This window comes from Columba livia, chromosome 19, assembly GCF_036013475.1.
Source record: "Columba livia isolate bColLiv1 breed racing homer chromosome 19, bColLiv1.pat.W.v2, whole genome shotgun sequence".
NCBI classification, from domain to species: Eukaryota; Metazoa; Chordata; class Aves; order Columbiformes; family Columbidae; genus Columba; species Columba livia.
In genome coordinates this window covers 6,246,114-6,267,987 of record NC_088620.1, presented here as the reverse complement: position 1 = coordinate 6,267,987, position 21,874 = coordinate 6,246,114, and the positions used below count along the sequence as shown (strand labels likewise).

Sequence of the window (21,874 nt, the reverse complement as noted above, 5' to 3'; positions counted from 1 at the left end):
CAGAGTGCTTACATGGAATAGAGATTTGGGGTTTTTTCAAGCAGAATTTCAATTTCTTGCACAAGACTCCAAGTACTAAAGTTTTAAACAACATGCCAAGCATCATGAGACTTGATAAAATCAGGCAGGGTTGCCAATTTTGAACTTAAACCCATCTCCCCATCTTGGAGGTTCACTTGAACTTCAGCCCAGAACCAGTGGAAGAATTTTATGAAGCTGGGGCTGAGCCTTGGGACTGACCCTTTGCCTGGCAGCCCAATGTTTGCTGTAAAAGTTTGTGGTCATTTTAAACAACATGGCTAATCAAAAATCCATTTACTGAGTGGCTGCAACACTCTCCAAAAAGTTCTGTGTTGGCAGATCGATACTCTGGTGCTGTAGGTAGATAATGGGTTTGCTGTGATCCCCTGTGCACGTGGGGCTTTTTAAACTCCTCCTGGAATGCACATGCAGAAGCGTTTCAGAGGCTTCTGATGAAATTTTATGCTCTAGTGATGACTACGTAGCAATTTCCAGGGAACTGTAATAACATAAAAGCCAGTCTTTTCAGAGGTTGAAGGAATCTCTCCTCAACATTTCTGAGGTTTGTTGTAATTCCCTGTCTTTTCCACGGAGGAGTGCAAGCGCGGTTCCACGATGGATAACGGCAGTGTTCGTGGTGGGCAGCGGGAACACTGTGAGCTGTTGTAAGCCTTTCCCCAAGCCCCTGGAATATTCCTAACAAATACATTTGTGTAATGGTACGGGATTAGGTAATGGCAATCTTCGGAGCCTGACTCTGCTGAATATTCATTCCACTCTTATTCCACTCCACAGTCTCTGAGAGCTGCAGCTTGGTGAGAAGCAGAAGCTTTTGGCAACTGAGCCAGTGAAACGATTACTATGAAAATATCATCATTTGAGGGAGAGGAATGGGGTTTGTATGTGTTAAAATACAAGGGTAAAGAAACCTATGGAGATGTGCTTTCTGTCCCTGAGCGTACAAGGGACTTGCTGGGCTATTCCTGCTGTTATTCTTTCACATCTTTCTTGGCTTTGTGAATGTTAAAGCAAAATCTGAACGCTCGGATCCGAGGAGCCCCTGCTGTCTCTGTCTGCTTCCACGCTCAGCCCAGCTGCTTTTGCTCTCTTTGCCTTTCATGCCCATGTGCTATTGACGCTTCAGCCCTTAAAATACCGACATCCCTTTTATTGACGGTTCCATTGGTATGTCCTGAAGACCTTTTTTTTCTATTCCTCCCAATACACATTTAATCTTAAATAATAATTGGGACTCTAAATATAATAAGCAACTCATGCACAACTTCGTAAATCATCCTGGGAGGTTTCGTATGACAGAGACGACTTCTGAACCATAATGACTGAGGTTTCTGAGGCAACACAGGCATTCGCATACAAACCGTTCATTAATTTTAATGAGGACCAGAAATCTGTGTGTACATCTCCAAAATTGCTTCAAAATCCTTAACTGTTAATGTGTGAACAACTTTTTTATCCCTTTGATATCGCGGTCTTCTGATCTGGTGCTGCTCTTCTAGAGAGTAATGGCAAACGTTGGAACAAGGTTCGCCCCCTTTTGTGGAAGAGGAACCTGTGATGTGGACTTAAAGTGGCTTCAATGTCCCCACCAAACAAGAGAGGGATGCAAACAAACGTAATTTCTGGGCACCCAACAGCATTTCTTGGGCTTCAGGCATCACCTTTGCCTCAGAAAGTGAGTCTAAGCTGAAGCCAAAGCAGCAGGGAAAGCATCTCACTGCTAATGCTGGTCTAGAGCCTTGTATGAGTAGTAACTATCCCCACCACACACATTTATTCCCAGCTGCAGGTACCTGAACTGTGTGAAAGTACTCTGAAGATGTGTAACTTCAAAACTGGGCAAAGAGTTCCAGATGAAACATTTGCATGCTAAAATTATTTCACTTTTTTCCACTTTCACCAAAGGTATTTGCCTGATTCTAAGTACTTTTCTGTTGGAGAAGGAACAGTTGAAGCAAGCCCAGGCACACTGAAATGTTAGCTGTTTTCATTTCAGAAGTTTTCTGAAACAAACTTTGCAAAGTGATTAGAAAGCTTTGGTTCATCATGAAATAATTGGGGCTTCATGATAGCCAGAGTATTGTCTGCTCCCAGCACCAGTATTGGCTACAAGAGCAGCTGTAGACCTGGTGCAAACCACCGGAAATCTTTTCCATTGGCATTTCCACATTTCTGAAGGGGAAGCAGTTTTCCAGCATTAATTTGGTGTCACTAAGATGGTTTTACTTGAATAAATGCTCATGGAAAGCAGACATCCCATATAACAATCCCATTGCACCTTTGACACCAAAGCAATTAAAGCTGGTGAGGTCCTGCCACGTTCTATATCAGCTGAAACAACATACACGTGCAATATCTTTGGTGATGAGACCCAGAACTAACTACATTTTAAACGCTGCATTCAATTGAGTTAATCTTTGTGATTTAAACTCTAATTTTTTTAGCAATGACTTACAGGAAGCCTGTTTGGTTTATACTGAATAACAGCCATCAAAAATTCTCTAACACTTTCTGTGATTTTTCTGTACTGAGGGATTCAAATAGCAGGGGAATATTTTAGGGTGGTTTTATATTTTTGGTGCCACGCTGAAAAGAGTTGCCTTCATTGAAGTACCAAAGCTAAACCACTTGACTCATGTAATTGGTCACAGCTAAATTCATCTTGGACTTCAATTCTCAAATGTTGAATTTGCAGGCTGTGCAGGGTTTTCGGGGACAAAATATCCATTCATATTTTCCGAGATGAAGGAACTGCCATTACTTCTTGTAATTATAATAAGCAGATTGAGAGGTTGGTTTTACATTGTTAGGGAGCCATTTCACATTCAGCTTTGCTCAGCTCTCATGTGCCAGGCTGGGTTAAGGAGATACTACAACGAAATTGTGTGGATTTGGCTATAGACTGTAGGGAGCAAAGTCTCACAAAGGTTGTCTTGTTCTTTCTCCTTGTTTTCCAAAGGCCAGCGGTAATATCTGAAGACATGCTGCTCTAAAGACGTTTTGATCAAAGGCTAGAAAATTAGGCCCATTAAGGCATTGATTGAGGCTCAGTACTCAAGTGCCTGTTGTTGGATTTAGAGTACAGTGTGACTCTGCCCCTTTCTGCCATGGTTTTCAAAGCAGAGCAAATTAGGGGTGCTAGTGCTGGCCCTTGTGCAGCAGAAATATTGGAATAGAGACAACCCCAGGTAATGGCAGCTGAGATGGGCAATGTTACCCTAAGAGGCTGAGGAGCATTCCTGGACTGTCCCCTTGCTGCGGCCCCCTGCCCAAGGGCTGGGGGTGTTGAGACCGGTGTGGAAATAAGGGGAGGACCAGGATGGCACTTCTGAAGATGAAAATATGTGATGCTGCATGAGCAGGACAGCCTCAGGAACCTGGTGTCTTGTCCCCAGGCAGTGGCTGGTGGGTGAGGGCAGCTCAGATACTTCCCCAAGACTTTTGGGATGAGGTCTCTGGAGGTGCCCATCTCCACTTAAACTCATGGCAAGCTGGACATGTGGGCACTTTCCAAAACTTCTTGTGTTTCAGCTGGAGAATGTGGGCACCATGCTTTGAAGAGAAAAACTTCACAAAAAAAAAAAAAAAAAAAAATATATATATATATATATAGACACACATACACTTAGTGCTGTGGGACAGTGGGACTTGCACCATGTGTTGTGCATCATGCAGCCAAGCAGGGTCCTTCTTGGATGCAGCATCTTTCTTTGCTACCTGGCCTGACATAGAATCAATCATAGAATGCAGGGTTGGAAAGGACCTGAAGGATAATCTGGTCCAACCTTTCTTGGCAAACGCACAGTCTAGACAAGACGGCCCAGCACCCTGTCCAGCTGGATCTTAAAAGTGTCCAATGTTGGGGAATCCACCAGTTCCCTGTGGAGATTATTGCAGTGGCTGATTGTTCTCATCATGAAAAATTTCCCTCTCGTGTCCAACTGGAATCTCTTCGGGAGGAAGTTGTACCTTTTCCATGTGACTCCTTGTGAAAAGGGAGTCTCTGTAGTCTTGTACGTGTGCTGAGGGATGTCACAGGCACCTGGTCATATAAATCTGGCAGCAAAGCAACGGGTACTTGGGATTTGCTCACTGGGAAACACCAGCGTTGTGGGCTGGGGGTCTCAAATAAGCCTCCGTTGGCTTGTGATGTGCCATGTAAGACTCCATGGGTTGTGTTTAATTGCTCACCATGTCACAAGGGGGCACCCATGGCTAAAGCTTTAATTATTCATTAAGACCTGAGAGCCTTTATATCTCATAGGGTTTCCTCACCCCTCAGCCATGGCTGGGTCTGCATCTTTCAGGGGTTGGGGTGGCAGCAGTTGTGAATAAAGACAGGAGGCTCAGAAATTGGGTCTTGGCAAGGTGAGAAAATATCCAGTTCCTTTTTGTAGGGAATAGAGGAGGAATCCCAAGCCACTTTCCTTTGTCTGGAGGCTTAACTGAACTCTGCTGAAGTCATGAAATGCAAAGGTAGGACCATTGAAACAATCCTTTCAGGCATTTTGTTTTACTGTTTTCTTTCTCCAGACAATGTTTGGTTCCTTTTTAGTTCATTACAAGTTCAGCACCAACCATTGCACTAACAGAAGACAGTCCTTTATAATTAAAGACAGGTTGGAGTTAGGTTTCTGGGATAAGAAGGAAGCTTACTAGTTATTTTCTTGTTATTATTCTTATGTAGCAACCTAGAATTTTATAGAATTTTTACAGTTGCATAAGAACTTCAAAATACCCATGAATAAGACGGTACTTCCCTGTGGATTGAGCTATTGTCTTAATTTCTCTCTTTATTTTCAAAATTGCCAATTAACTCTCAACACTGCCAAACACCTTTATTCCACTGTGTCCTCCAATAAGAAATATGGGTTTCTCCACTTCTAAAATGGAAATTTGAATGGACATCCTGGCTGCCTTCTCCCCTTTCTCCTCCCTGGACTGTCCTGCTTCCACACCTGCATTAGCGTGTCCTTCCAGCCATGTTACCCCTGTTACATCCTTACAACTGCAGCTTTAGGAATTCCATATGCAAAAGATTAATTGCATTGGCCCGCAATGCTGACAGCACTGATATTAATAGTTCTTTCCTCCCTTGCTCCAAGAATGGAAAGAGCTTTTCCCACTTTGATCAGGAAAAGCCTGAGCAAACAGATAAATTCTGCAGCGTGTCACGGAGCAGAAGGCAGGGACAGGAGCCTCGTGGTTGGAGTTTCCATGCAGGGGCACCCTGAGCTCTCTCTTCCAGGCACAGACAGATTCCCGCTCTCCGCACAACAAGGTAAATGAGCCTGGAGAAAATATTATGTGGGGAAGAAACCCTGGTGCTTGCCAGTGAGAACATTGCTCGCTGGAGCAGCTGGATGCCCAGGGACACCTGTGAGTCCACCACCCCACCTCTCTGCTTTCTCGTGATTGTTCTCACCTGCTCTACAAGCCCAGCAGAGGTTCCTAATTGCCTTTTTTTTTTCTTTTTAAGAGCAGACCAGTCTAATTTCTGCTGAGTGAGCAGAAGCTCTCATTAATTTGGAGCAGGGAGGGAAGAATGTGTAATGGGCAAGGAAGAATGGATGAACTCCACGCTTGTCTCCACAGTAAATGAACCTGCGGTGAAGCCAAAAGTTCTGGAAGAAGGTGCAGTTAGTGTCTGCAGCTTCATGGTATGTTTGCTGTTCACAGCACCAGAGCTTCTCCATCCCAATTCCACAGCAACCTTGATTTTTGTGGTGGTGGGCTGAATTATAGGTTTATCTTTCAGTGCCCTTTTTTTGTTGGTGTTCTTGCAATATTCTGGCTACTGTGAATAAGGTTTTCTCTGGGTGACTGGGTCAAAACTAGAACTATCAGCTTCTATCAGACACTTTCCAAAAATAAATTGGCAAATTTGTTGGTAACTCATTATCTGCAGCACATGGTTGATGCGTGTAAAGCCTGCCAGACTTGCATGTATACAGCCTAATGATGTTAAAACAGGGAATAGTCACTGTGATATGATACTCCTGAGTGGCCTGAGAAAGTTATAATGTGTGTTTCTTTCAGCTCAGTGGACTAAAAAGAAAATGTGCTGGTCAGGGCTTACTCAGCTTGTCCAAATCTTGGCTTGTTTCTAAGCTTGCCTCATCCATAAGTAAAAGAGGTGAGGTAGGATGTGAAATAGGAGGTGAGGTAGGATTTGGGGTTGGTGTTCCCTCGGGGCTCTTTTTTATCTTTTTCTTAATAATTTCAACGGTGGAGCCTTCGGTGCTGGGAAAATTTGCTTTGCACTCATGCAGCCTGAGCACAAGCAGGGCCCAGGTGGTTGCTTGTAGTTTCTATAACATGTTGAATAATAGGAGGTTGGACATGACCAGGCTTCTTTTGGTACAATATAGAGGGCATATACTTTACAATAAGCACGTGTCCTACAGTAACTACTAACTTCTGTTCATGCGTATGGCATAATAGCATGTTTAAAAAAAGTATATTGCATTTCAAAGCATGTGAGGAAATGATGTATGTAATAGAAAAAGGATGCAGAAGTGATGAAGAGACAGGTGTTAAAGCAACCGTGGTTATGGTAAGTCCAGGAAAAATATATAAGTTCTATTTTGAGCCTCCAAAATCCATTTTGAATGTCTCTTGCCATTCAGCAATCTCTGAACTCCAGCAAATCCTTGTCAGTGCTTGTTCTGGGGTGCTCTAACCAGGAAGAAACTTGCAGATCCTACAACTGCCAAGCCTTGTAACTGAGGGAACACCTGGGTTGTGCCAGGCTGAAATGCAGAATATGAATTCAGCTGATATTCTGAGGTGAAACCCTGGATCGGTTTTGAGCTGATAGATGGATATTAATAGATTGCTGCTTCAGTGTGTGCTCTGGGGTCCCAGGACAGTCCCAGAACCCACGTGTGATGCTGTTAGTTTTACTTTTGTGCTGTGTTTGGTGAGGATCAGTCCAGGAACATCCATTTGTTTTGGGGGTGATTTGCAAGGAGGGGAGAGAGCAGCACCTTGGCAACAGCCTTGGAAATTACAGTCATCTTTGCTTATCTCTTCCTTTTGGAAAACCACAGGAATGAGCCAGATCACTTTGTTGTTAGACACGGAGCTTTTGTGCCGATTGCATGTAGGAGAAAAATGAGGAATCTCGATTCATAAGATTGCTAAAATGATGCTCAGTGTTTGAAGAAAAAATAGGTAACGAATAGGGAAAGATAAGGGAAACGTTAAGATATGAAATGAGTATTTTTACAGGTAGGAGGCCCTTACCTATGTGCAGGAGAAGTTCTGGGTGCAGATGTAGAGCGCTTGTGGAAAACCAAGCTGTTGAAACAATGGGTTTTGTTCTGGGATCACAAGTGGGGCTGCAAAAGTGGAAGCACCTTGAACCAGTCATTCAAAACGTTTGGTGTTAGTCTGTCAGCTCCATCTGGGTCTTGTGTCTGTTGTGTTAGTGAAAGGTGGTTTTTAAGAGCCTTACAAATAACAAAAGACCCAAAAGAGCCTTGTCAAAATACAGGTCTGTGCCCAAACTGAGCTGTCGTTCTCCTCTCCCCTTCTGGCTTTCAGCCCAGTGTAAAATGGTGGTTTAGGTGTCCAGCCCACTGCACCAGTTCTTTTTCTCATTTTCTTTGATATTTTAAAAGCAATCTTGCAGGACATTAATAAGTTCAACCCCCTTTGTTTATTTAAAGCCCATCTTGCTAACATTTCAGTCAAGCTTAGCAGCAGCTCTCCCCTTTGGAGCAGGTTCATGACACACTAACCTCAGGGGCTTTGGCTAAGATTGGCTTGTTTGAACTTCTCCTTGGGTTCAGTGACCTGGTTCCTCTGCTCCCTCCTTAATGTGAGGAGACTGAAGGACACTCGAAAGAGAAATCTTTGAAACCTGCCCAATTTTCAAAGGGTCCCTCCCAAACTGTTTGCATTGGCTTCTCCTTGTTTCTTACCTTCCCTTGCTCCGTGTGGGTCTACTCTGAAAAAATAACTGTGTAAACAGAAAATAATAATATCAATTAAAACGAAAGTATTTTCCTTATAGTTGAGCTGGAAGGATTAATGGCAAATTCTTGTAGAGTGGGTGCTGTGACAGCTGCGGTTACTGAGCAACAAGCCCTGAGCTGGTCAGACACCCTGTGCATGTCTGTCCTGGACACTGGACAAGGCTCATCCAAATCCAGCCTCCACTTAGTGCTACAGGGTAGCCCATTCTACTCAAGAAACATAAAAGCATTCAGGAACCTAACTTTAAGAACTGTTCCCAAACCTGCAATGCTTGAAGCATTAAAACTTTATTGTAAAATCTCATTTGAGAAGGGTGTTCAAGACAGTGGGCACAGCAAGGGTGGGGAACATGTACTAAAGGGGCAATGGTTTTAAACTAAAGGAGGGAGATTCAGGCTGGACATGAGGAGGAAATTTTTCACACTGAGGGTGGTGAGAGCCTGGCCCAGAGAGGTGGTGGATGAACCATCCCTGGAGACATCCCAGGACAGGCTGGACGGGGCTCCGAGCAACCTGAGCTGGTGAAGATGTCCCTGCTCATGGCAGGGGGGGCACTGGGGGAGCTTTGAAGGTCCCTTCCAGCCCAAAATATTCTATGATTCCCAGACTCCCTTTTCCTTGTTGCTCCTCTGCTTGATGCCTGGGAGTCCTGCTGCTTTGCTCAGACTGTGCTGGGAAATTTTAGATGCTTGGCTGACACAGAGACAGCAACCAAAGCCGGCCAGACTGGTTGGTTGTGGTTCATGTAGTCCGTGTTCCACTGCCTGTTGCCAGCAGCATGCTCTCTCTGCATAGCGTGCCATATTATTTACATTTCTGCTCAGTGTGTTCTTTTCTGGCACAAAGAACAAAAGCGTGTTGGTATGGATGGGCGAGAGTGCATAGCTTTGTTATTAAAATTGAGACTTTTCCTGCTTGGACTTTTGCATTGGAAATAACATCCAGTGATTAATCTCCTGGCTTTGTTCTTTTTATGACCAAGGCATTGGCTCTCGGGGGACTTTCCTGCTCCTTTGGAGGGACTCTGCAAGGTCCACCAAGCTGTAGTAATAGTGGCTGAAGTCACCGGAGTTTCTATAGTGACCAGATGGAGGTAAGAAAGTACTTGCTAGTTGTAGTTGCTGAAGATGCTGGATGCCAGAATTGCAAAGTGTTTTCCAGCAGCCGGGAGACAGTTCTGTGGCTCCACAGTCAGCTTGAACCTGAGCGTCCTCTTTGTTTGGCCGAACAAAAGCTAGATAAACAAAACACTGAAGGCAATTAGCTTTGTTTGCTTGCCTTTGTCCCCTCTTCTCCCAAATCATTGTAAAATTAGGAATAATGCCAGTGAATTCCGTAGCTATTCAGTGGACTAAAGCTGGTGCATAGGAGATGAGAAACAAATAAGTATAATACTGCTGTTTACAATAACCAGCTCATTCAGTTTTAGCCTTTATTCCATTTGCTTTGTTCCAGATTTAAGGAGGTTTCTTTGATCATTCTTGTAAATGAGAGTATCAAGCATCGCTGTAACCACGTATCTAGGTGTTGGTACCTCTTCTCCTGAGAAGGTCTCTGCTTTGCCCAGCACCGCCGTCTCCATTCTTTAAAACTTTTGCTGCAGCCTCTTGGCTGTCTGGGGTTGCAGATGTGTCACCTATGAATCAAATACCACATCAGTGAGGGCATGCGCTGGGCACCGGGCCACGCTGTTAAGTGACAAATTTCCTGGATGTACATGCCATGAAGTGCACCACACAAAAGGGTTAATGCTGGTAATTCTGATCTCTCTCTTCTTACAAAAGCTTTTTGTCTGCCGTGTGTGTTAACTGGGGAACAGCTCCCTATCAAAGCTTGTCAGGCAAACACCACTGCATAAAACACAGTGTGCTGGGAGGGGACCGGTGCTGAGGCTGTGGGTGACATCCATGCTGTCCAGTGTGCTTGGCAAAGGCAATGTCCCTTGGGGAGAAAAAATAAATGCAAGTGTGAGGGCTTTCTGGGTGCTGGAGGCTCTCAAATTGATGTTAAATATACCTGAACTTGCTTTTCCCCATACCTGCATTCCTCGAGCACCCCAGAGCCCACGCCTGCAGTGGAGCACACCCAGCCCATGGTCTTTAGTGGCCACGCAGGAGAGGTGCAAGGTGCTGGGTGTGAGTGTGAAATGTGTTCCTGCAGTCAGCTGTGTACTCCTACAGGTTCTAAAAGCCTCATTGTGGGTTTTTGCATTAATATACTCGCTCCAGTCTAAAATGAGGTCTGTTATTATTTGTGAGAGCACTGGGAGCTGCAGCACAAACACGGCTATGTGACCGTGGTTGAAGGTGGCAGGCACAAAGGAACACAGGGCGAACGCAGCCCAGGTTGAATAGCCTTTCCCATCCCTTCAAAAAACACCTTGTGATTTGTGAGGACAAGGCTGTGGACTTCCCACACTGATGAAATGAAAATGAATGAGAATGGCTGAGTTGTTTCTGGCAGCAATATGCTTTGCCTCCCCAGGTCGTTATCAGTCTTTGTCTGTGACAATGACCCAACCCTTGCTGCTGCCTGTCTCCCTGGTTAATCGAGCTCTTCCCTGCCCTTCCAAGGCTGTCACAAGGTCACGGTCACAGTTCGTGGGGCTCTGTGTGAGCAGTATGGCAGGACAGGCTGTAAATCAGCGGTAGCTGTTTGGCTACAGCCTGCTTGGCCATCGCCACGTGGCGATGCTCTCTGGAGGGACTGATGCTCAGCAGCCTCCTCGGGCTGCCTGGGAACACCCCACCTTCTCTAACCCTTTTAGCATCGCTTTAGACATACAGTCTTTGATGTGACTGCAGCTGTTGGCAGCGTGGAGTCTACCCAGAGGGCAGCGAGCTGCCCACAAGCACCATTCCTTCAGGATCTGCCAGCCCAGCCCCAGTGCAAACAGGCTGGGACAGACCAGTCCAGACATTTGCTAATTCCCAGGAGTATCGTACCTCTATCTACGAAGCTTTTGAAGGCTTCTTCGCTCCAACACCACTGCCGTGGGTACCCAGGAGGATGGGGAGCAGCACGGATGCCCTGGGCATTCATGGTGCAGAACACAGGTATTGAATCTCGCAGCAGAGGCAGGGATGTTTTGGGAGAAAAACAGCTGGAAAGAGGTAAACCGTGCAACTCTGGGGGGCATAAAACCTACCCTGAACAAACCAGGTGTCAATACTGCTGATGGGGTGACAGCAACAACTGTCCCCACCCCTGTCTCCTCTGGGTTGGGACAGGAGGTGATCAAGGCACATCCTTGTGCCCCAGTGCATTAATAAGCTGTACCCAGCTGAGGTTGGCTGATGGCAGCAGTTCGCTACCTTCACTTTGTGTGGTTATTTCTGGCCAAGGGAAGATGAAGCCTTCAGCGGGTGTTTGGTATGTCAATAACTATAATTAAGCTTTTGCGGTTCTCTTGCAAACTCTGGAATCTGCAATTTTCAGTATTGCTAGGGGGAGAGGGTGGGCTTTGGACTAAAAAAGTAAAATAAAATTTAAAAATCAGAGTTAGAAAACAAAATGCTGAGCAGTGCCTTTTACAAATACTTTAATTCAATGTTATTTCCCCTTTAAAGGGGGAGGAAAATACAAAGCTTTACGTTTCTTGCTATCTTCCAACTCCTTTGGGGAAAGTTTTGCCCAGAAACAGGTTTGTTCCTGTTGTTTAATAATGACATGTCAGAGAGGGGGGGAAAAAAGCTCAGGATGGAGGGGTGAGGAGTACAGAGAAGCTTTATTTTCTCCACAAGGTCCCTGTGCTGACCGTGTATGTAGGACAGGCGTGTTCTGTGATATTTAGCCAGTGCTGGGGGGCTGCTCTGTGGATTTGGGACATGGTGGGACTGGGTTACTGGGCTCGGCTCATCACTGTGACCGGAGTGGGACAAGCCACTAATGGTCTGGTTTTATGTTCTGAAGCTGGGGTGATAAGCACAGCTCCCAGAGACCACTGAGAGTGTGCGAGTGCGCAGGCATCTCGTTCAGAATTGCACCTTTGTGTATGTGGGGCTTGACCCAGCTGGTGAAATAAGGAAAACTGCGTGGGTGGGTGATGAATTAGGGATCGCATTAATAATTGCAAAGTGCTTTTAGGGTGCTACGATGAAAGGCACGTTAGGAGCATCAAAGCGGTTTCTGTTCTAACAACCTCTTCATCGTGCATTTGATGGGGATGGCTGGTTTGAGGTGTTTTGTGTGTGTTATTTCAAGGAAAGTAAAGGTGAAAGCCTCATTACCCACATGAATTAATGACTGAGGCTGTGTTAGCCATTAGACAATGAGGCTGTCAGGTGCACTACATCAGCACTACAGACAAAATTCTGTACCTGCTCCCTGCCTGGGGCCGATCCACTGACAAGAATATTAACAAAGTATTGTTGCTTATCCAAGACTTTTGAAGATGTAAAATATTAAATAATCTCATTTATTCCATTCTGCTGATTAATGCAAGTTTTGCAATGAGTTTTCATCTGGTTTATGTGCTAAATGTGTGGGATTTGATGGAAAAAGAGACAGAATAAGAGCCATTCGGAAAAGAGCATCTCAAGATACACTGAGCAACGGAATGAGATTAGAAGTTGCCCTTTAAGATCTAAACAAGAAATAGTTTCATATTGGCTCATAATAAAGAAAAGCTAGAGAAGAATAATATAACAGAAGAATGGCAGGTGTTCAGGCTGGCTACAAAGCAAGATGACACTGATAAAGCATAAATTGAAGTTAAGTATGAAGCAAATGTTGCAGCGTGGCGAGTTTGCCAGTGGAAAAGTTTGCTGCTGACACAGAATTGAGATCTTCCATATGAAGAGGGATTTGATTGTTTGCTGAGAAACTGGAGAGTAAACAGCATTTCTTCCTTGGTTTTTGGAGTGTAGAACTTGACCCTGAATTAACCCTCCCTGGTGACAAGGTTCTTCTGCAGTCCCACGGACTTTGGGGGAGTGGGAAATGGGAAGTGGGCTTAAAAACGTCTTGATTTGGCCTGTACAATGGCTCCTCTATAGTGATGCTGCAAACAGGGACTTACACCCTTGGCTACGTTTCTGAAATATATAAGGGCCAAATTCTCCGTGCTGCTCCACAAATATAAATTTCAGCTGGACATACAGAACTTATTGCTGTTGCATTGCTGTAAGTGTGAGCAGTGGAAATACAGGATGTTTACTGACTTTACTGACACTTTTTTCTGAAAGCATGGATAGGCTGCTATGGAGCATTGGCAGTATTTATGTATTTATTTCTGTTTGCAAGTATACACGAATCTGCTCCCAGGTCTCCTTTTGGTGAATGGGGGATGCACAGCTGCAGTCAATGGCACTGCTACAGTTTACATCAAGAAATTTGGCAGTTTAAATCCTCCTAAACCATGTTAGGAAGGGCTGATATCAAGCCCAGGGAACGGTTTTCTGGCAGCTTAGTGAAATTCATCCCAGTGGCTCCCTTCTGTAAAACCTTTAGGTATCTTGAGCAAAAGGATTCAGAATTCTTTTTTTAAAACACTTAATAATAGTGACTTCATTATTTAGGATTTAACAATAGATACTTTTGATAGGAAAATCCTAACTAAAATAAAGGCTTTCCTGATTAACAGTGTGGAGATGCCAATCATACTGCAGACATAATACTCTGAAATGCCAAAAGCTCAAGCAGTGCAGAGCTGTGTGGGATTTGGTCCAGGTGTGTAATTCGGGGGGATTTGCCTTTGGCAGAGGGAAACCACCTTCAACAGACACACTGATGGGACCCGTGTCCCCAATGCTCTGACCGTTGCTTTAGTAAAGGGATTGATGAATCACACAGGAGATAAGCAGAGCAGTTTGTCACAGAGGCAAAAAACAAATATGTTACTGATGGATCTTTCCCTTTGAAAGGAACCGTGGGCTGGAAAGGCTGGGTTTGGCGTGGGTCTGTATAAGCGCAAAGTGCTGGTGAAACCAGAGCTTGTTCTGGAGGCCTGAGGAGTCAATGTCAGTCGTTCCATTGGCCCTGACAGGCTTTGGACTGGATCTGCGTGCTGGGAGGGCTAGAACAATGCTGATTAAATTGTTTATACTGTATCTAACTTGCTGGAACGTTAACCACTTCTCGCTCAGCGAGTTTGGCCCCATCAGGGATGAGGGGATGTAACCCAAGAGGGTGTTTGGGGATGGAGCTGGTCCAGCCCAACAGACCCAAGCCTGGTGTCCACCAGGGCTAGGGAGAGTCTGGCAGCGTGCACGGGCTCCTGAGCTTTTGGTCCATTGCATTTAAATTACTATAATAATAATAATAAAGGCTCTTTAGGTCTTAAATAAGGAAACAAACACAAAGTCCCCTTCCATGAAATCCCATTTCAATCACTTCATTTTAATTCCCCCTTCTCTGGGCAGAAGGGGATTTACTTCACCAGTGGGTATATAAATATTGACTTGATTTTTATTTTTTTGGAGCTGAAGGAACACGGACACAACCAGGTCTCTTATTAGTTCTTACCCAAACATCAGTAAATACAGCCTTTCTGCAGTGGCTCCAGTTTGGAGAGCTTTACTAAATACTATTGCTATTGAAGTGGCGAGAGAGAGAGAGTGTGCAGATGTGAAGTGTGTTTGCTGGAAGGAAAAAAAAGCCTATTAGCTTTGAAGCAGATTTGTATACTCTCGGATAACATACTGAGTATGTCAGAAGAGAACTTCTCTCTGCAAATGGGTTGTTTCTGCTTTATGTGTTAACAATTCAAGCGACATATGAAGAAATCGAGCATTGTTCTGCTCTAAGTGGCACAGATTGCATTTCAGTCGGTGCAGATAAAGTGCTAGGAATCGTCTACTGTACTCCAGAAGATGTATTTGAATTGCATGTTTAATCAGCGGGGTTTTTTTACATGGAACTTTACAGCCAGATAAAACGGAGCGATCTCTAATGAACTGTGCATCTGGACGATGGCAGGTTGTCGTGAATATAAAAAGCTGGTTGGGAAATAGATTTACACTTTCTGCTGCAGGAGAGGCTGCTGCCAACTGCACAGGAAAGTAATAACAGTTCGCTGGCAGTGCTTTATGTCTGCAAGTCTTAAACCTCTTTACACATAAGATGATCTATATCACAAGCTTCACTCTAGGGACAAGAAAATAATGGCACAAAAGCAGTGGTTTAAGTTGCTCCAGGTCACCCTGCAGGTCACTGGAATAGTGAAAACCAAAACCCAGCTCTGCTGAGATCTGTGTTAGCGTGTTGAGACACAGTTGTTTCCAAAGAGAAGAGCTGATGGGTTCAGTCTGAGCCCCCCAGGACCAAACAGCTGGTAAGAAATGAGGTGACACCTCTTGCCAACTAACCAGCCCCATCGCCATTCATCAGAACGGTGACGAGCAACTGGGTGTGGAAATGGCTGAATACAATTGCTAAAGGAAACAGTGTCACAGCAGAATATTGTAGTTTAGATTAAGTTAAGCAATCCCCTGTTATGGTTGTAAAGTTACTCTCAGCCTACAGAAATCAAATTGCAGTTGTTTTGGTGTTGGTACAGAACAGTACCAGCTTTTGCTCAAAGCTGCCAAGAGTTGCTGAGTCTTGTATTCAATGGAAGCACCAGTGACGGAATAGGTCCTAAACCATGGACAGCCTAATCCAGTTTAGGAGCAGATGGGCAAACAAGTCAAACGGATGTAACCAAAGCCAGGCAGGCTTTCCTGATGTCTTAAAGATGATCAAGATCTAGGAGCTGTAAACCTTCCTGTCGAAGCATCCTGACACGTTACTCTATTGCAGCTTACCTGGCAGTTCAACACTGCCTGCTTGTAACATTTGCTGAACAATTTGCTTTACAGCCATGCCGTAAAATGGCAGTTCTCTAAATATCTAAATAGAAGGGTATGAGAGAGTTGTAATCAGCAGGCAGCATTTCCTTGGGAAGGGTGGGCTTGGACTTGTATCGCTGCATTGTGTTTCCTTTAATTCCAACCGCAAAAGGCTCCATGTAATGATTAACAGCCTTTCCTACCTCTCGGCTGGCTGGGCAGCCGAGGTGATATGGTATAGCTGGAAAGCACAGAAAGATCAGTCTTTGCCAGACATGGCATCCCCACAGCACCAGTCAAGAGACAAAACCCTTTAGTGTTTCCAAAAAGAATTTAAAACATTTTGCACTAAATGGCTGCAGAAGTTCAAATGTGTCACTGCTAGCCCGTGGCATGGGAAGGGATGGGGACTGTCCAAAAGGCTGTGGAGACAGGGAAAAATAGCACTGGGCAGGAACTTGGATACTTAGTTGATTTTTTTTGAGCTTTCTGTATGTTGCCTCCTGTGTAATTAATACTCTCCATAGCTCACTGGGAGCAAGGAACGTAACCCACAGCAGCTTTTGCACCACAAAGAGCTGTCAAACAGCAGTTCCTAAAATCAGAAGTGCTGCACGTTCTGATCCTCAGCTGAAACCACCTATTCTCGCTGTGTTGGGTGAATGGTTGGTCTTAATGACCTCGAGGGTCTCTTCCAACCAAAAGGATTCTATGGCTGTGTGTGGGCTGGGGATGAGCCCTGTTTCTCTGGATGGTTAATCTCTGTTCCTGCTGGGTTTACAGGTGTGGGCCCTGGCAGCCCTGTTCTGTGTTATATGTGTCCCTGGGCTGTGCCACATGGCCACACAGCTGGGTCCTGACACCACTGCGGGGACTGTCACCCATTCATGGCAGTGATGCTTTCCCCGGGTGGGTTCCCTTTCCCTGGGTGGGTTCCATCCCCACAGCTCAGGCAGCTCGCAGCCAGATACCAGGTTTAGATACCCCTGATCTGGGCTGGGTTCAGATCCTGAGCCCGGAGGGGACTGAAAGGCTCTTTATCCCATCTCTCCTTCGCCTGTTTGTTTGATCCCTGCCACAAAGTTGTTTGGTTTTTGTTTGTTTTTCCCAGTGCCTTGGATTTCACGCTGCCTGCACCTTCTGCCCGGCTGTGCCATGGTTTTAAACCTGAATAGGGCATTTATTTGAATGTATCCAAATATATCCCTGTAATTCCTTGTTCGTTCTGGGGGCAGTGAGTGATTTGGGATAGTTTTCGGACTTGTGCAAAAGTAAAAATGATGGGACTGTAATTCAGTGTTATCCCTCAGGCCAAGCCAAACTGGGAGGGCAAAGCTGGGGTAGTGTCTGGGATTCTCTGGTCCTCGAAGCCGGGCACGGTGAGTCATGTAGCGCAGCTGTAATGCATCCTCGCCATGGCTCCGAGACGCCTTCCCGCTTGGCTTTCCAAGAGGAGCGAATTATGTGCTTTACCAAGGTCCAGCTCCTGAGGAGAGGTGGGTACTGATTCTTCTGGAAACCGGCTAAATACAGATTAATATTTTAAACACTGTATTTATTCAGGCGGTAATGACATGCTGCTTTTTTGGAGAGGTGTATTTTGCCAAAAGCAAGCGTTCTGTTCCCTGTTCGAGATGTTGTGTGGTGTGTGGTGGCATTTCCTCCTCCCCTGTACTTTTCTTATTTTGGCTAATTAAACTAAACCAGTCAATTCCAAATCCTTCTTCCTTTTTTAAAATTTTACTACTGTGCTAATTTACTTCAGTTTATTTAGTGTTTTAAAATGGCTTCTATTTAAATCTGGAAGGGAAGAAAAATAAATCTGCTAAATATATTTCTATTCAGATCATATGTTGTGGCTTTTCTCTTTTTGAAGAATGAGGTCTAATTTTTGAACCTGAATCCACTTGGCACTACTCTTGGCTTCAGCAATGTTGGGTTTCCTTTTGTTTTAAAACTAATTCCCTTTTTCCTACTGCCGAGCTACATTTATGTCTCCATGCTCACAAAGCTTTTATGCGTGTGTTTGGTTTGAAAATGTTCATCCGAGCAAAACTGAGTATGTGCAGAATATTTGAGGATGGGGCTTTAAATGTATTTATGGTGGTCCTTGGTGCGAAGCTGTGGACTTGAAGCATTGCCAGTCCTTTCCAGCCGCCCATATGCTTCCCATTCGCGTATGTCTTTGCAAAAAGATGTGGCACATCCCTTTGCTTTCTGCTCTGTCCTTTGCTCTGAGAAGCCAGGGCCTCGTTCTAGCATGCTTTGCCTTTTTTCAGGGGAAAGAAGGTCACTAAATACTTGCTGCTTTTAGAAGAGAGCAAAGGTAGAAAAGAGCAGGGAGACATAATACAAGGTGTATTCAACACTGTAGGAATTTCCACAGACTTCTTCGCCAAGTATTTTTTCAATAGATTAAACCTTTATCTTAAACACTTAGGCTTGGCTAGGATATGTATTTCGGTGAGGAATGTGTGATGAGAAACATGGGAAAAAAATCACTAAGAGAAAAAGAGATTTTATATGATTTCTGACAAGCTATTCGACTGCCTTTTGTCCCTAAAGTCCCAGTGCTCAAAGCTGGTCCTGATGGGTTGTCTGAGCTCCTGGGTCACCAGAGGGGTGAGACAGGTTTGTGTCTGCATTGGAGTTTCCTGCAGGTATCTGGATGTGTAACTCAGCTGCGCTCTTCTGAAAAGGTTTTCTTGAGGACTGTGAGGCCGTGCTACACCAGTCTTAACTTGAACTTGATCCATTATAGCAACCAAGGAAGCAAAATGAAGATGCTTCAGAGCAAAGCTGTGAATAAAATCTTATGCCTATAGAGACTGGGAGATGCAAAACCACAGTCCTAGCAAGCAGCCACAACTAAGTCAAATATATGTATTAAAGAAGTCCCCAGCATGCACGGTAACAGAAGACATCATGTACAGGGGAGATCTGACTTACGGTGGAAACCTTAATTTTTGGCCATGTTCTGAGGTCAGGTTTTTGAATGAAACCTGTATTGCTAAGTCAGGCCAGTGAGTCCTTGAATTTTCTGCTCCACGTGCAACATCATTGCCCTCTAACCTCAAGTTCAGGTGCTTGGTGGGACGATGTTGATCCCATTTGTGGCTGCATTTGTTCCATGGTGTCTTTAGTGCCCATACCCAGGCTTGAGCTGCTTTAGTTCTGCCTGGTCCTTTCCTATGTCTCGGGGGATGATGCAGCCCCTGCCTTTGTGCAGCAAATGGGTGGCTCAGCTTAGATGCCCAGCTGGATGCTCAGCACCCCACGAGACCTGTCCTTTGCCTGGTAGACCTTGCAGCCCAAGGAGCCCCTGCAGCAGCAGTGACCATCTAGCTCTTCATCCACAGCTCTTCCCTCCCTCCTTCAGCCCCATCCCTTGCTGGTGGGGTGCCCGAGGTGCCCCCCCTGTGCCTCTCCAAGCCTGCAGTGCAGCCCTGAACCTGCCCCTTGGAGGCTGGATCTCTGCTCATTAGCTGCTGTTTGCTGAAACCGGATACCTGGGGCACCCCAGCCAGGAGCGGAGTCCCCTGGCTGCAGCTATTTAAAAGGACAAGGGCAGCCTCAGAATTTCCACCTCTCTCACATCCATGTCCCTCCCAGCACCTCGTCCCAGCCTCTCTTCTCTCCTGGATCCTTGCAGCATCCATGACCAGCGAGTGGAGCGACAGCCCGAGGGGGACCTGCTGCCCGCACCAGCCCTGGGGAAGGATTATCTGTTGAATTTGGGGGAACCTCAGGCTTGCCAGAAAGCCTTGGCTTGGCCAGGGCCTGTAAGCCTGGCAGGCACTCGCTGGCTCCCAGCACAGGAGACACCTTGAGACTGAAAGGGAAGGAGGGAGAAAGAGGCTTGTTTGGTTGTGTTTTTTCCTGCGCCCCCCGCCCCTTCTATTTTTTTTTTTTTTTTTTTTTTTTTTTTTATAAGAAGCAGAAATTGCTGTAAGCTGCTGGACAAATCAATGCCAGTGAACGCAGGGCTGCGGGGGGACGGTGCACAGCCTCTTACCCTGCTGCAAAGTAAGTGCTCGAGGCAGAGATGCTGTGCAAGGGGGGAGGGAGCAGGGCCGAGGGGACACCCCGGGGTGCGGGGAAGGGTTGGGTGTGCTGGGCTGCCCTCACCTGCCCGTGAAATCCCGTGGAGATGAGAGGTTTGCTGTGTCCTGGTGTGGACAAGAGGGACCTGCTGGTCACCTTGGGGTGTGCTCCGTGGCTGGGTCCCAGCTCGGTGGGGGTACCGGGACGCAGGTTTTATCCACATGCAAAAGTCCCCTCCCCTGATGGAGCTGGCTGAGCGGACTCGGCATCTGATTTACATCGATGGACCTTGCATGAGAAAACTCATTCCCAACTGCCTCTGCTGAATGCGGAGCCCCAGGAAAAGCCGTGTTGGGTACCTTGTAACGCGAGTCCTTTGCCAGCCCGTGGTGAGGTGGGTCGGGGCCAGTTTGGGCAGGGGGCTCCTGCCCCTGGCTGGGGAGTGCAGATTAGGAACAATAACCATTAGTAGCCTCCCCCAAACCGGGGGCCTGTGTGTTTCCTCCAAAGAGCCTAGAAGGGTCTTTGATTGCTTCTCGCCAGCTCTTCTGTCCAAAAGAGTTTCGTGGGTTGTTGTTTTTTTTTTTTCATCATTTATTTACTTTGTATTATTTTTTGCAAGTGCTTCAGTGTTACAGAGGAGGGCAGCAGAGAGAGGCAGCAGGGACATCCTTAAAATAATTTTCATTTCTCAAAATCTGCCTTTTCCTCTTCTCTCTAAGTCCAGAGGAGAGATCCTGGTGGGGGGGGTGGGAGGCACATCTGCACTGCAAATAAAAATAATAATTACTATCACCAACCAACCAAAAAAAAAGTAACAGCTAAGAAAAAAACACTTTCAATGAAGGACTTTGGAAATCAGAGCTCACAGAAACTACACTATTAATAAGGAGGAAAAAAAAAAAAAAGGCAAGAAATCCAGCGACCATGGGCCAGCCTGGCTTCCTAGCGTGTACTTTCTGTTCTCTCTCCTTTTTCCCAAGGTAATTGCAGTCTGCCGAGAGGGAGTTAAATGGGATTAAAAGATCTGTGTAAGCAAAAGGACCCAGAAGAGAAGGAGGAAGGAGTGAGCCGTCCGGGCCAGGGGGTGTCTTTGACACAGCTGAGCCCCTTAGAGAGGCAGAGAGCAGAGCTCCTGGGAAGGATGTACCCACAAACCGGCCTGTCCCCCTTTTTCTGATGGATTGCTGCAAAAATTGCCCGAAAGAGACAATGCACTAAACGTGATGGAGCCGGAATCAGAGCCGGTCTCCAGACTCAGAGCTACAGCAGCAGCAGGCAGGGGGTGAGTACAAACTCCGATTTCTCCCCGCGCCTGGGAAAGGGCATCCCGGGCGGGGATGGGGGTGCCCGGGGAGCCGGGGGATCCCGGGAGGGGCTGGAGAGCCGGCCCGGGAGAGGGGAGCTCCGTTCCCGGTGGCTGGGGATGGGGTGGGGGGAAGACATTCCTTCTGCCAGGGGATGATGTGAAAACTCCTGGGCTGGAAGAGAAGAGAATGGGGCTGGGAGGGAACGGAGGCCACGCTGGAGCGGGAGAGTGGGAATGGGGCTTGGGGTGTGCGGGAAAAAAGGGGGTGAGAGCGGTGGGCTCGGCGGCGGGAAGGGCAGGAGGACCCCCCCATAACCCCCCCCAAAATTCCCCCACACCGGGGAAAGGAGCTCCCAGCCCGGGAACTGCTCCGAGGGGTGGGCGCCGATGTTGTACCCATGAAACGGGGAATTCCACGTCCCCCTCGCACACCTACACCACCCCGGGCCGGGGGAGCAGGTTCCCCAGCCCCGCCGGGAGCAGGGGGGGAAATGCTGGTCCCTGTCCGTGGGGACAGCGGTACCTGGAGGTGGCCGCCGCGGTCCCACGGGGAGCGGGGGAGCCCTGGGCTGGACTGCGGCACGGCCGGGGGACCGGCGGTGCCTGGTGGCGTGTTCTGCATGTGTTCCGTAGACACTTCTTTCTATCTTTATATGCACATACGAAAAAAAACACAGCACACACCCTGCTGGTCTCCCCTCTCGTACGGCTGGGACCAGCGTTTACTATT

The 21,874-nt window shown here is 46.4% G+C and overlaps 1 protein-coding gene and 1 long non-coding RNA gene across 5 annotated transcripts in view; one reads left to right on the top strand and one right to left on the bottom strand.

Annotated features, from left to right (window-relative positions):
- The first annotated feature begins 5,554 nt into the window (after positions 1–5,554).
- COL27A1 (collagen type XXVII alpha 1 chain) overlaps positions 5,555–21,874 on the top strand; it is a 161,093-nt gene continuing 144,773 nt past the window's right edge. The window contains exons 1-3 of one of the 4 annotated variants that reach the window (XM_065035855.1): positions 5,555–5,699; positions 9,005–9,115; positions 20,819–21,120. In XM_065035855.1, coding sequence (XP_064891927.1) covers positions 21,062–21,120 — 59 coding nt within the window. In that variant the 5' untranslated portion in view covers positions 5,555–5,699; positions 9,005–9,115; positions 20,819–21,061. Of the gene's footprint in view, positions 5,700–9,004; positions 9,116–20,540; positions 21,121–21,874 lie in introns of those variants that run through there. The other 3 variants (XM_065035856.1, XM_065035854.1, XR_010467189.1) reach the window with 3 other exon arrangements.
- On the bottom strand, positions 8,109–21,851 carry LOC135575851 (uncharacterized). The gene is made up of 3 exons (XR_010467201.1): positions 21,668–21,851; positions 19,920–20,602; positions 8,109–9,658 (listed from the first exon to the last, which is right to left on the bottom strand). It is a non-coding gene; the product is annotated as an uncharacterized LOC135575851 (long non-coding RNA).